The following is a 15,693-nucleotide window of genomic DNA, read 5'->3' as shown; positions in this document are numbered from 1 at the left end:
TTGCTTTGTTGGGAAACAAGATGCCTCAGGTTTACTTTCTACCTTTACTGCTTGAATAGTTATCTATTATGGTGTAACAAATTACTCCAAAGTTAAAGATGTGTGAAATAATAAGCCTTTATTATCTCATACAGTTTCTGTGGGTCAGAAATTTGGGAAGAGCTTAACTGTTCTTTTGGCTTAGGGTCTTCCGTAGGGTTGCAGTCAAGATGTTAGCCTGGGCTTTAGCATCTGAAGAGTTGACTTAGAATTGCAGAATCCACTTCCACAATGACTTACAATTTAGTGCTGACCAGTGGTAGAGCTTAGTGCTTCACCATGTGGGTTTCTCTATAGGACTCTTTGAATGTTCTCATGACATGGCTGCTGACTTTTCGTAGAGTGAATGATCCAAAAGAACAAGGCAGACACTGCTATCTATGTCTTTTATAACCTAACCTCAAATACCATACAATATTATCTTCAAAATATCCTATTGGTTACACAAGTCAGCTTTATACATTGTGGGTAGAGGCTGTATAAGGGCATCAATACCAGGAAGGTAGGGATCATTGGGATTTACTTGAATTTGGATTCCACACTACGCTAGCACAGGAATCAGCCATTTCTTCAGTAAGCCATGGTTTCATTTAATACAGAGTAGTATTGGCTCATGCCTGTAATCCCAGCACTTTGGGAGGCTGAGGCGGGTGGATCACGAGGTCAAGAGATCGAGACCATCCTGGTCAACATGGTGAAACCCCATCTCTACTAAAAATACAAAAAATTAACTGGGCACGGTGGCGTGTGCCTGTAATCCCAGCTACTCAAGAGGCTGAGGCAGGAGAATTGCCTGAACCCAGGAGGCGGAGGTTGCGGTGAGCCGAGATCGCACCATTTGCACTCCAGCCTGGGTAACAAGAGCGAAACTCCGTCTCAAAAAAAAAAAAAAGATTAAAATCCTGGTAGTCAGTTAAGAGGATGTACTTACTGATAATTGCTTATCATTTCTGCTAGGCCCTTGTAGTAGACAGAGCTAAGAAATAAGTTTTTATGTGTATACATGTATATTTAAATCGTATATTCATCTTGATATTTAACCCAAATTTAGCGTGACAGGGTTTTCACCTCTTTGAATCTTTGAGTTTTTTTCCCACATTTATTTTTTTGGAACAGGTAAAACATTTACGTAATTAAAATGTCAAAACCATGTGAAAAGGTATATTCAGAGAACTCTTATTTATATACTTTTCTCTACACCTCATTCTTATTAGTAACCATTTTTATTTTATTTCTGGTTTATTGTTCAGGTGTTTCATTTTGCAGAAATAGGTAAAGGCATGTACATACACAGATATATGTATTCATATTTTCCACTCCTCCCAATCTTTTACAAAAGATAATATATACATTATTCTGTACCTTTCTTTTTTTCTTTTTTTTTTTAAACTATTCTGCACTTACTAGTAAGATATTTTGTACCTTTCTTTTTTTAGCATTGCATCCTGAAAATCAGTCCGTATGTTGATTTGGAGGTTTTCATATTATTCTGGCTGTATAGTATCTATGAGATGGATGCACTACTGAAAGTTCATCTGTGTACAGTCTTTGAGACTGTTGCTAGTCTTTTGCTACTAGAAATAATGACTAGTCAGCTGGGCATGGTGGCTCATGCCTGTAATCCCAGCACTTTGGGAGACCAAGGTGAGCGGATCACTTGCGGTCAGGAGTTAGACCAGCCTGGCCGATATGGTAAAACCCCGTCTCTAATAAAAATGGAAAAATTAGCCAGACATAATGGTGTACACCTGTTGCCCCAGCTACTTGGGAGACTGAGGCAGGAGAATCACTTGAACCCAGGAAGCAAAGCAGAGGTTGCAGTGAGCTGATATTGCACCATTACACTCCAGCCTGGGTGTCACAATGAGAGTCCATCTCAAAAAAAAAAATCTTTCAATCAAAGATAGCCATTTCTCTAAAATCAGTATCCTTAAACGTTTCATACATTGTCAAATCAATTTCAAGACTTTTCCCATTCCACCCCCCCCAATTTTTTTACAAAAGATAATATACTTTTCAATGTCTTGAATACATTCCTAGGCATAAATTCTGTTTTTATATGTAGTCCCTTTACTTGTTTTGTGTAGGACTAAACACAGTAGTTGGTAGATCATTTACAAGTGATTAATTTATATGCTTTAAAGATTGAACAACAAAGCCAGGCTTGGTGGTTCATGCCTGTAATACCAGCACTTTGGGAGGCCGAGGTCGGTGGATCACTTGAGGTCAGCAGTTTGAGACCAGACTGGTCAACATGGTGAAACCCCATCTCTACAGAAATACAAAAATTATCCAGGCGTGGTGGCACATGCCCATAGTCCCAGGTACTCAGTAGGCTGAGGCATGAGAATCGCTTGAACCCAGGTGGCAGAGATTGCAGGGATCTGAGAACGCACCACTGCACTCCAGCCTGGGCAACAGAATAAGATTCTGTCTCAAAAATAAAAATAAAGACTGAGCAACAATCAAATAGGCAGTGTTACTACTTTTTGTACATGCTCTTAAACATTGGAGTTGATATTTACAAAGTGGCAATTCATATTGGAATGTTTCTGTTCTATAAAGTCATTCAACATTATGATGGCAAATCCCTTCAAGATAATAAAATGCAGAATACTTATGGCAAATGATTATGTTAAACTGAGCTTGCATTTTAATAATTTATTTTTGGAATCACCTGTGGTGTGGTTTCACAAGTTGGATACAGGCTAAAGTGATGAGCATTATCAGCTTTAATTTGTTCTTTGAGAACAAACTATACTCCTTTTTGTTGATTACTGCGTAAGAGATTTATGAGCTTAGTTACAAGGAGATTCAACTGTAAATGAATCCAGAGATATTATTAATTTATGATTTATAAATAAGTGAGAATGTATTAGCTTCTGTTGGTATTAAAAAAGCATTAGTTTAAAAAGTGTGTGCATGTTTAACATAGGAAGATCACTGTTAAGACATTGAGATTAAAACCCTAGAAAAATTGTTTTTTTATTGGTTTCAGTATTTTAATAGTGGTAATTGTGGTTTTATTAAAATGTGCATATTTTTATTTGATATAAATAGTAATTCACCTAAACCTTTGCTGTTTGATAAGGTAGTAATGCATGTTATATAAAAATTTGCATAAACTTCCATGTATTTATTTCATTCATTAAGCCTCTCTTAAAATTCTTGGTTATATTATTTACTACTGCTTCATCAATATATGTGACATTTTAGATTTATAAATTAGCACAACACTTTTATGCTTTTCCAATTTTATTTCTAGGTGCTAACTGCCAAAGAAAGGAAAACTCAAATTGATGATAGAAACAAATTGACTGAACATTTTATTATTACACTTCCTATGTTACTGTCAAAGGTACAGTTTCATTTACAGTTTCGTTATGTTACTGAGTTTGCTTTCATTGTACTATTGAAGTAGTTACTGTCTTTTTCTTTGCTTCTTTTCCTCCTAGTATTCTGCAGATGCAGAGAAGGTAGCAAACTTGCTACAAATCCCACAGTATTTTGATTTAGAAATCTACAGCACAGGTAGAATGGAAAAGGTAATGATACTATGAAATTGAAATTCAACTATTATTATAGTTTTATTAACTAAATTATTTTATTTTCATGTACTCTTACAGGCTTGTTATTTGACAGATGCTAATTTTTAATTTTTCATTAATCTATTACAGTTTTTCTTTTTTTCCTCCTCAGCATCTGGATGCTTTATTAAAACAGATTAAGTTTGTTGTGGAGAAACATGTAGAATCAGATGTTCTAGAAGCCTGCAGTAAAACCTATAGCATCTTATGCAGTGAAGAATATACCATCCAGAACAGAGTTGACATAGCTCGAAGCCAACTGATTGATGAGTTTGTAGATCGGTTCAATCATTCTGTGGAAGACCTATTGCAAGAGGTCTGTTCTAAAGATAATGTCTACATATAGTATTGGCTAATAATTATTTAAGATAGCTGATTATGTAAAGCATTTTCATTTTAAAATGAAATCTAGTAGAATTGCCTGCCCCTTCCAAACCTTAGCACCATTATTATAATTGTATATTTTATGAAGATCGGTCTTAGTTATCCCTTATTTTTATTTAAAAAATCTTTCATAAAAACTAGAATTTTGGGAATGGGTAGAGCAAAAAAAAGAAAAAAATTTTTTTTCCTCTTTTTCTTCTTTTTGAGGTGGAGTCTTGCTTTGTCACTCAGGCTAGGATGCAGTGACACAATCTCACCTCACTGCAACCTCTGCCTCCCAGATTCAAGCAATTCTGCTGCCTTAGCCTCTTGAGTAGCTGGGATTAACAGGCGCATGTCAGTATGCTCGGCAAATTTTTATTTTCATTTATTTTTTATTTTTAGTAGAAATGGGGGTTTCACCATATTGACCAGGCTGGTCTCAAAACTCCTGACTTCAAGTGATCCACCCACTTCAGCCTCCCAGAGTGCTGGGATTACAGGCATGAGCCACTGCACCCGGCAAAAAAAAAAAAAAAACTCTTTAAAGTCTAATTTTTCCTGACTCATTTCCTATTTCCAGGACATAATTTACATTTAATATTGCTGAATTATTGTGATATGCAAATGAATAGGGCATGCAAATTAAGTGTGCTTTGAAAGATGCCTGCTTATCGTTGGTATGCCCAAGATAGCAGCAAGCATCTCCAATTGGTTATTTTTCTAATTATTTCTGTGATTTCTTCCTCTTGTCTTCTCTCTTTCCAGTCTATATAAGGCCATCTGGGACTTTCATAGTTCTCTGTGCTCCCATGAGCATATAACTGATTTATAAAAGACTCTTTTCTACTATTGGAACTTACCAGTTTTTTTCAATCATTATTTGTGGTTTTTCATTGTGATTTTCAGGCTACAAAAGTGACTGGCAATCAATAAAACCTTGGAAATAATCATTGAAAATCTTTCAAGTACATACCTTTCACTTAGAAATTTTAAAGGGTTTTATCCTATAGTATTGATCAGAAAACTTTTCAAAGTCATGCTTATCACAACATTATTTAAAATGCGGAAATTAATTATGCCTAGGTGTTAGAGTTATGGGTATGTTTGGCTTTTTGCTTATTTGTATTATAGATCTACAGTGAATATATTCTATTTGTATAATTTAAAAGATTTTTATTTAGGCAGTAAGTAATAGACTGTAATGTGAGTAAAATTGTGGTAATGATGTGATGTTTCCTTTTTTTATAGGGAGAAGAAGCTGATGATGATGATATTTACAACGTTCTTTCTACATTAAAGCGGTTAACTTCTTTTCACAAGTATGTTTTTTATTTAAAGTAAAGGCAGCGAGGTGGCTCATGCCTGTAACCCCAGCACTTTGAGAGGCCAAGGTGGGCAGATCACTTGAGGCCAGGAATTCAAGACCAGCCTGGCACAACCCATCTGTACAAAACACAGAAATTGGCTGGGCATGATGGTGCACGCCTGTGGTCCCAGCTACTCTCCTGCTAAGGCAGGAGAGGCAGGAGGTGGGGGTTGCAGTGAGCTGACGTCGCACCTCTGCACTCCAGCCTGTGTAACAGTGAAACGCTTCTCAAAAAAATAAATAAGTAAAGTAAATGTAGTAAGCCAGCTGTGCAGGCACACAGCTATGGGCCCAGCCACTTGGGAGGTTGAGGAAGGAGGATCACTTGAGCCTAGGAGTTTAAGGCTGCACTTGATCATGGCACTGGCCCGTGATCATGCCTGTGAATAGCCACTGCACTTCAGCATATGTAGTATAGTGAGATGTGATCTCAACAACAACAAAAAGATAACATAGATTTAATGAATGGTATGTAATAGCCAACATACACTGACTGACTATCTTTGTTGGGTTTGACATTAATAACAATGGGAATTTTAGGTCTGATGTCATGGCTCACACCTATAATCCCAGCACTTTGGGAAGCCAAGGTATGTGGATCCCTTGAGCCCCAAGAGTTTGAGACCTGCCTGGGCAGTATAGGCAGACCCTGTCTCAATTAAAACAAAATGTATGTTTTTTTAAAAATGGGAATTTTAGAAGTATATTGAGATATGTTTTTCCTTTATTCAGATTTCTCTAGATGATTATGTTTTGCTATCACTGAATTACCTTTTTTTTTTTTTTTTTTTTTAATGAGACAGAGTCTTACTCTGTTGCCCAGACTGGAATGCAGTGGTGTGATCTCAGCTCACTGCAACTTCCACCTCCCAGGCATAAGTGATTCTTATGCTTTAACCTCTGGAGTAGCTCGGACCACAGGTGTGCATTACCATGTTTGGCTGATTTTTATATTTTTAGTAGAGACAGGTTTTTCCAAGTCGGCCAGGCTGGTGTTGAACTCCTGACCTCAAGTGATCTGCCAGCACTCAGCCTTCCAAAGTGCTGGGATTACAGATGTAAAACATTGCGCCTGGCCTATCATTTAATGACTTAAGTTATAATATTTATTCATTGTAATGATTTACCTATCACTTAATGTTAATGAATATACATTGTAAAAGTTTAAGGCCATCAGTATTTAACAAATTAGACAGGCTTATTTCATCAGCTAGAGTCCTACAGGTATAATTTTCAATTGATAGCTTTTAGAAATCTTGCTGTTAGTAAATAAGAAATAAGATTTGGGGCACTTTGGGAGGCTGAGATGGGTGGATCACTTGAGCCCAGGAGTTAAAGACCAGACTGACCAACATGGCAAAATGCCATCTCTATTAAATAAATGTATACAGACATATACAGGACACACACACACACAAATTAGCCAGGCATGGTGGCACACACCTGTATTTTGAGCTGTTGGGGAGGTTGTTGCATGAGAATCACTTGAACCGGGGAGGCAGAGGTTGTAGTGATCCAAGATCACACCACTGCACTTCAGTGTGAGTGAGCGAGCAAGTCTCTCTCGAAAGAGAGAGAGAGAGAGAGAGAGAGAGAGAAGGGGGGATGGAGGGAGGTAGGGAGGGGAATGGAAGAGAGAAGTGGGGGGAGGAAGGAAGGAAGACAGGCAGGTAGGTGTAGGGGAGAGTTGGGATATATTGGTCAAAGGATATAACGTTTCAGTTATATAGGAGGAATAAATTTAAGACATCTATTTTTTTTTTTTTTTTTTTTGGAGATGGAGTTTCGCTCTTGTTACCCAGGCTGGAGTGCAATGGCGCGATCTCGGCTCACCGCAACCTCCGCCTCCTGGGTTCAAGCAATTCTCCTGCCTCAGCCTCCTGAGTAGCTGGGATTACAGGCATGCGCCACCATGCCCAGCTAATTTTTTGTATTTTTAGTAGAGACGGGGTTTCACCATGTTGACCAGGATGGTCTCGATCTCTTGACCTCGTGATCCACCCGCCTCAGCCTCCCAAAGTGCTGGGATTACAGGCGTGAGCCACCATGCCCAGCCCTATGACATCTATTGTACAACATGGTGACTATAGTTGAAAACAGTGTGTTATGTTCTTGAAAATTGCAAAGTGTAGATTTAATATTTTTTCAAAAAGAATTTTTGTGACAGGGTCTTGCTCTGTAACTCAGGCTAAAGTGCAGTGGCATAATCATGGCTCACTGCAGCCTCAACTTTCCATGCTAAAGGGATCCTCCTACCTCAGTCTCCCAGTTAGCTGGAACTACAGACACATGTCACCACACTTGGCTAATTTTTTAAATTTTTTCTAGAGACAGGGTTTCGCCATGTTGCCCAGGCTAGTCTTGAATTCGTGGGCTTAAGCAGTCCTCCTGCCTCAGCCTCCTAAATTGCTGAGATTACAGGCATGAGCCACCGCACCCAACCGAGAGTAGATTTTAAATGTTCTCACCGCAAGAATAAAATGAAAGTATGTGAGGTAATCGATATGTTAATTATCCCAATTTAGTCATTCCACAATTTATACATATTTCAAAGCAACATGTTCTATACAGTAAGTATGTACTAATTTTTATTTCTTAACATAAAGGACAAAAAGAAATAAGATTTTCAGGAAAGTCATGAGTTATTCCCTTGAGCTTTTTTTCTTGAATTGTTCCTGTTTGTTTGGTTATTGTGTTCTTACTATATCAATAGAACAAGTGGATTTGAATAAGGACAAAAGACTCAGATCACTGAAGTTTGTGTTGTCAAATTGTAATTTGTACATCCCTTGTAATGAGATGTGCCTGTCTTCTCCATAAAGAAAACAAAGAACTTTGTTGTCCAAAGAGAGTTTGAGTGTAGCTCTTACACTAATCAGTACTTCAAATTTCAAAATCAATTTCCAAAATCTAAGCCTTTGTATGCAAGTAAATATTTTTAGAATTCCATAGAAAAGCAAACATTTATTTAAAAAAAAACCTGTCATTTGAAAACAGAAGTTAATAGTGTCAAAATGACTATTTTTAGTAGTGGAGCTCCTGAGAATTTAAAATTTCCTATTATCACATTCATAACTCTTTAGCTCAAGTAAATAGCTTATAGTGCCATTTGTGAGCTTTCCCATTTTTCCTTTCCCCTAATTTTGTCTTTATCTCCATTTTGTGAAAGAAATCTCTTTCAAAAATACACATGGTTATATTTTTAAATTGTAAATGGATTTCTTTAAAATATACTTTTGAATAGGCCTGATGCGGTAGCTCACGTCTGTAATCCCAGCACTTTGGAAGGCCAAGACGGACAGATCACTTGAGCCCAGGAGTTCAAGATCAGCCTAGCCAACATGGTGAAACCCCACTCTCTACCAAAAATACAAAAATTAACTGGGTGTCTTGGCACACACATGTAGTCCCAGCTACTCAGGAGGCTGAGGCATGAGACTCTCTTATACCTGGGAAGCAGAGGTTGCAGTGAGCCGAGATTGCGCCACTGCATTCCAGCCTGGGTGACAGAGAGAGACCCTGTCTCAAAAGAAAAAAAAAAAGAAAAAGAGAAAGATACTTTTAAATATAGTATAAAGAGAGTTTATCCATATATGAAATAGACTATGTGTGTAGCTTGACCGTGTGGTAGAAACTTTCAGTTAAATGTATGAGGTTTTATTTTTGTTGATTTCTTTAATAAATTCGTAGTATCATCTCTTTTTCTTTCCACCTTTCTTTCAAATTTGAGCATTTTAATGAACATTTCCTTAATGGTTCTTTTTCAATTCTGCTAACAAATGAATTTTTTTTTTTTTGAGATAGAGCCTTGCTTGGTCACCCAGACTGGAGTGCAGTGGCGTGATCTCGGCTCACCGCAGCCTCCGTGTCTCAGGTTTAAGCAATTCTCCTGCCTCAGCGTCCCAAGTAGCTGGAACTACAGGCATGTGCCACCATGCCCAACTAATTTTTTAAATGTATTTTTAGTAGAAACGGGTTTCACCATGTTGGCCAGGCTGGTCTCGAGCTCCTGACTTCAAGTGATCTGCCAACCTCAGCCTCCCAAAATGCTGAAATTATAGGTATAAGCCACCATGCCCAGCCAAAATGAAATTATTTTATTCTTCCACTCACTTGAAGTGGGCTTAAATTTAAATTTCCTTCAATCCACTGTAGAATAAAACGAATACATTTTTGTTTATTTCAGTGCACATGATCTCACAAAATGGGATCTCTTTGGTAATTGCTACAGATTATTGAAGACTGGAATTGAACATGGAGCCATGCCAGAACAGGTAAGAGTTTATTGGTGTTCCATCTGTGTGACTCTAGAAAGTTGAGCTTTTCTGAAGTCATGTGATTATCAGAAGCTTTTTATACAAAGTAATTGATAATTCTTTAGGACAGCTGTCTCCTTTGAGAGAATTATTTGCTATAGTAATTGAATATTACTGATAGGTGTATTATATCTGCTGATGTGTTAGAGCAGAAAAAATAGAAAACTTTTGCTATAATGTATTATAAAAAAAATTTTTTTTTTGAGACAGAGTCTCGCTTTGTCACTAGGTGCCAGGCTAGAGTGCAGTGGTGTGATCTTGGCTCACTGCAACCTCTGCCTCACGGGTTCAAGCAGTTCTCCTGCCTCAGCCTCCCAAGTAGCTGGGACTACAGGCACGCATCACCACGCCCAGCTAATTTTTGTATTTTAGTACAGATGGGGTTTCACCATGTTGGCCAGGATGGTCTCAATCTCTTGACCTTGTCATCTGCCCACCTCGGCCTCCCAAAGTGCTGGGATTACAGACGTGAGCCACCACACCCGGCCACATATTATAAAAATCTTAATGTTAAGGTAGACATTGCTCTATTAGGAAAAATACCATTAATTACTATGGCAGAAGTTTTAAAACTTTTAGTTTATTCATTACGTAATGAAAATTGATGGATACATTCCAGCCCTGTTCTAGGTATTAATCATATTAAGCATGGCTTAATTTTTATATTAGAACCATAGTTAAATCAGTATGTAGCCTTTAATAGAGTTTACAACTTTTTACATTCATTTGCAAATTAGAGTAGAACGGGCAGGAATTCAATAAATTTTGCCTAATCTGAAAGAGACTTTAGTAGAATAATTATTCTGCTTGATTCAGTATGAGAAAGGAAGGAGTTATTTTGTACACTGCAGACATTCATGTAGACCAAAATATCAACTACATTGTTAAGTGTAGGTAATATTTAGGGGTTATATTACTCATTTTCATTTGGTAATACAGAATGCTTAGATGATACTTTATTACTCAAAAGCAGTAAGAATGTCAACAGATAAAATAATAATCTTATATTAAAAGTTAATCATCGACCAGGCTCAGTGGATCACCTGAGGTCAGAAGTTTGAGATCAGCCTGGCCAACATGGTGAAACCCCATCTCTACTTAAAATAAAAAAATTAGCCAGACGCAGTGACATGGACCTGTAGTCCCAGCTACTTGGGAGGCTGAGGCTGGAGAATCGCTTCAACCTGGGAGTTGGAGGTTGCAGTGAGCCAAGATCGCGCCTTTCCACTTCAGCATGGGCGACAGAGCGAGAGTCTGTCTCAAAAAAAAAAAAAAATAGTTAATTATGAAATCAATTTTTATTATTGCTATGATTAATTCATTTAAACTGCATAACACTAATCATTTTCTTGGTCCCTACAAATGTCCCTGATTATGTTAGGTATTTTTATTGTAGTTTATGCAAAGACACTAAATATTTTACCCTCTCTTTTAAAAAATGTATTGCTGACACTTCAACTTCCCATCTTCTCTTCATCTCAGACCAGCAGCCTAAATAAAATTCATCCACATTTTCAAGCCATGCTTCTAAGTTGAAAGTGAATGAGAGTTAAGATATTCTTTTTATGCTTTTCTCCATTTACTCCAGGGAGAGAATAAGAGTACATCTCTGTTTCATCTACTGTGTTGAAATTTTTTTACTTAATATACCGTCATTTTTGTCCTAGTACTAACTTATGACAGCTTCACAATGTTATCTTCTATTGTTATTTTGGTTTTCTGTTGCTTATGTTCATTGTATATGTCTTATTTCCTCCATTTTATTGTTGGATAAAAGAACATATTTATGTGACATTTAAAGTTCTGTGGCTTTAACTTTGTTATTAAACACACATGTGTATAAAGTTTGAGTGCATGACTCAAATATGACTAGATTGTACTCTTGTTCCTTTTAGCAGCTCTGAGAAATATGTTAAGATACTAAATACAGAAATTCTGTATTAAAAAAAAAAAGAAATTCTGTATTCAACCACTTTTTTGTTTGTTTGTTTTTGAGACAGTCTTGCTTTTGTCACCCAGGCTGGAGTGCAGTGACGCGGTCTTGGCTCATTGCAACCTCCACCTCCTGGGTTCAAGCGATTCTTCTGCCTCAGTCTCCCGAGTAGCTGGGATGACAGGCCTCTGTCACCACCCTGGCCTAATTTTTGTAGTTGTAGTGGAGATGGGGTTTCTCCATGTTGGCCAGGCTGGTCTTGAAACTCCTGACCCCAAGTCATGTGCCTGATTTGGCTTCCCGAAGTGTTGGGATTTCAGGCATGAAGCACCGCACCTGGTCCTCAACCACTTCTTAATACAACCATGCAAGCTCACTGTTTAAGGTTCCAACTGTGTACTTAAAATAAGAATTCAGAGAAAATACCTTTTAGAGCAGGGATACTGAAGAACTACCAAAATATTTATTATTGTTGACTCTCAGTTGCACTTGATGTTTTGAAGATACTTTAAAACTGTCTAGCTGTTTGGGGAGACTATATTGGCTATATACTTGACTATTTTTTGTTTTTTGAGGTTTTTTTTTAATGATAACCAATTCAACTATAAGTTCTTAGTTCCTTCCTTCACTGAAGTATTACACAGGCATACCTCATTTTATTGTGCTTTGCTTTAATTGCATGATTTTTTCAAATTGAAGGTTTGTGGCAACCCTGCATCAAGCAAGGCTTAATAGTGCCATTTTCCCAACAGCATATGCTGACTTAGTGTTTCTGTGTCACAATTTGGTAAATCTTGGTTATTTCAAACTTTTTCATTAGTATTAAAGCTGTTATGGTGGTTGGTGATCAGTAATCTTTGATGTTTCTATTGTAATTGTTTTCGGGCACCATGAACTGTACTCATATAAGACAGTGGACTTAATCCATCAATGTTATGTGTGTTTTGACTGCTCCATTGACAGGCCCTTCCCTGATCCCTTTCCCTCGCAGGCCTCCCTATTCCCTGAGACACAACAATATTGAAATTAGGCCACTTAATAACCCTACAGTGTTCTCTAAATGTTCAAGTGGAAGAGTCACACTTCTCTCACTTTTCATGACTGCTAACACAACAGAAGTAATTTTTACTTTCAAGTCTTAATTATTTAAGAAAAAATATTGCATAAGCCTAATAGCTGCGGTAGAAAGTGCTCCTTTGATGGATCTGGGCAAGAAAATTGAGAAACTTTTGGGAAGGATTCACCATTCTAGATGCCATTAAGAAATTTGTGATTCATGGGAGGAGGTCCAACTGTCAACATTAAAAGGAGTTTGGAAGAAGTTGATTTCAGTGTTCATGGATGACTTTGAGGAATTAAAGACAAGTGGAGGAAGTCACTCAAATTTAATGGAAATAGCAAGAGAACTAGAATTAGAAGTGGAGTCTGAAGAGGTGCCTGAATTGCTGTAATCTCATACTCATACTTGAAGAGATGAGGAGATGCTTCTTACGGATGAGCATTTAAAGAGATGGTATTTACTCCTAGTCAAGATGCTGTGAACACTGTTAAAATGACAACAAAGGATTTAGGACATTACATGAACTTAGTTGATAAAGCAGTGACAAGGGTGGGAGAGGGTTGTCTGCAGTTTGAAAGAAGTTCTGTGGATAAAATGCTGTCAAATAGCATCACATGCTACAGAGAAATCTTTTATGAAAGGAAGAATCAATTGATCCAGCAAACTTCATAGTCATCTTAAGAAATTGCCACAGCCACACCAACCTTCAACAACCACACTGATAAGTCAGCAGCTGTCAACATTTGAGGCAAGACACTTCACCACTGAAAAAATTATAACTCACTGAAGAGTCAGGTGATTGTTAGCATTTTGTAGCAGTAAAGTATTCTATTTTTTAGTTAAGCTATGTACATTGTTTTTTCAGACATAATGCTATTGCACACTTTCATATGCACTGTGAAACCAAAGGTTTTGTGACTTGCTTTATTACAGTATTTGCTTTTTTGTGATGGTCTGGTAGTAAACCTGTACTGTATCCGGTGTATGTCTGTGCATTTGTATATTTTTTCCCTCCTAGTGATTTATCTTTTTTCATACAGTACTGTTTCAACCATTATAGTTTTAGAGTATGTGGAAGACTGGCTAGGTGTGGTGGCACACACCTGAAATCCAAACATTTTGGGAGGCTGAGGCAGGCGGATCACATGAGGCCAGAAGTTTGAGACCAGCCTTGCCAACATGGCAATATGCTGTCTCTACTAAAAATATAAAAGCAGTTGGTCATTGTAGTACATATCTGTAATCCCAGCTACTTGGGAGACTGAGGCACAAGAATCACTTGAATCCGGGAGGCAGAGGTTGCAGTGAGTCGAGATCCTGCCACTACACTCCAGCTTAGGCAACAGAGTGAGACTCTATTTCAAAATATAAAAAATAGGCCGGGTACAGTGGCTCATGAATATAATCCCAGCACTTTGGGAGGCCGAGGTGAGCAGATCACCTGAGGTCAGGAGTTTGTGACCAACCACCCTAATACAGAGAAACCCCGTCTCTACTAAAAATACAAAATTAGCCAGGCGTGGTGATGCATGCCTGTAATCCCAGCTACTTGGAAGGCTAAGGTAGGAGAATCACTTGATCAAACCCAGGAGTTGGAGGTTGTTGTGAGCCAAGATTGCACCATTGCACTCCAGCCTGGGGAAAAAAAGCAAAACTCTCATCTCAAAAAAGAAAAATTTTTTTAAATATAAAAAATGAAAAAATAATATGTAGCAGACCAAAAAGAAATTGTATATTCTATTTTTTTTTTAATCAAATTGTAGAAATGTTGTGGAAAGATTCACCTAATCAGTTTTCAGTATTTTCCCACATTTCTGCACTTCTATAACATCTGTCTTTATACATATATGTTACATATGTTAATATGCATTTATAAAATATATATTAGGCCAGGTGTGGTGGCTCACACCTGTAATCTCAGCACTTTGATAGACTGAGGTGGGTGGATCACTTGAAGTCAGGAGTTCCAGACCAGCCTGGCCTACATGACGAAACCCTGTTTCTACTAAAAATACAAAAATTGGCTGGGTATGGTTGCACATGTCTGCAATCCCAGCTACTTAAGAGGCTGAGGCATGTGAATCACTTGAACCCAGGAGCAGAAGATTGCAGTGACCCAAGATTGCACCTCTGCACTCTAACCTGCATGATAGAGTGAGATTTGGTCTCAAAAAAAAAAAAAAAAATTGCCCCAGCTACCTCAACCTTCAACGATTTTTTTCAGCCTAGGACGCAATGCAGAATAATACATTGCATTTAGTTGTTAAATTTTTTTTTCTCTTCTTTAATCTGGAATTATTTTTGAGCCTTTATGTTTCATGACATTTTGAAGAGTATAGATTAGTTATTTTGCAGAATGTTCTTTCTTGAGTTTTGCCTGATCTGCGTGTTTGAATTTCAGTTACACATTCTTAGCAGGACTGCTACATAAATGATACTCTGTTCTCAGTGCATTACATCAGGAGGCACGTGATGTCAGTTTGTTCATTATTCATGTTATTAACTCTGATCACTGACTAAGGTGAAGTTTGCCAAGTTTCTCCTGTGTAGTTACCAGTATCCTTTTTAATTACTGAAGTAAGCTGTGGAAGTATTCTTTAAAACTATGTAATAATCCTGTTTCTTATCAGACTCTGACATAATAGTTTTAGTATCGCTTTATGATCCTTACCTGACTCAGTTATTACTGTCATGGTCACAGAGTAGTGACTAAAGCAATGATTTTCTAACTGTGTTGTTTATTTTGTATTTCTTAGTTGACACTCTACTGTAAGGAAGAACTTTCCTTTCTCTTTTCATTCATTTACTTTTTACAATTTTAAATTTCTTTCAAAAAATGGTATTACTGTGGACTCATAGATACCTATTTTATTTCTGTTTTATTTGACGAATTGTGAATCAGTACTCTCATTTATTTTGGTGCTCAAATGGTAGCAGACTTGGCCAGTGGGAGTTCCTTTCAATCCAGTTCCTATGTACTTTAGATTTTTTTTTCTTCTTTTTTTTGAGACTGAGTCTCATTCTGT

The 15,693-nt window shown here is 37.4% G+C and overlaps 1 protein-coding gene across 3 annotated transcripts in view; it reads left to right on the top strand.

Moving 5' to 3' along the window:
• The window catches only part of STAG1 (STAG1 cohesin complex component), a 415,374-nt gene that overhangs the window by 312,642 nt on the left and 87,039 nt on the right, over positions 1–15,693 (top strand). For all 3 annotated transcript variants that reach the window (XM_012451163.2, XM_064378722.1, XM_012451164.2), the window contains 5 exons: positions 3,305–3,397; positions 3,495–3,584; positions 3,739–3,942; positions 5,241–5,311; positions 9,545–9,632. In XM_012451163.2, coding sequence (XP_012306586.1) covers positions 3,305–3,397; positions 3,495–3,584; positions 3,739–3,942; positions 5,241–5,311; positions 9,545–9,632 — 546 coding nt within the window. The remainder of the gene's footprint in view (positions 1–3,304; positions 3,398–3,494; positions 3,585–3,738; positions 3,943–5,240; positions 5,312–9,544; positions 9,633–15,693) is intronic.

The sequence above is a fragment of the Aotus nancymaae genome, unplaced genomic scaffold, assembly GCF_030222135.1.
Source record: "Aotus nancymaae isolate 86718 unplaced genomic scaffold, 86718_ANA_hifiasm-v0.15.2.pri h1tg000019l, whole genome shotgun sequence".
NCBI lineage: Eukaryota > Metazoa > Chordata > Mammalia > Primates > Aotidae > Aotus > Aotus nancymaae.
The sequence above is the reverse complement of the archived record's forward strand: the minus strand, read 5'-3'. Positions and strand labels throughout refer to the sequence as shown.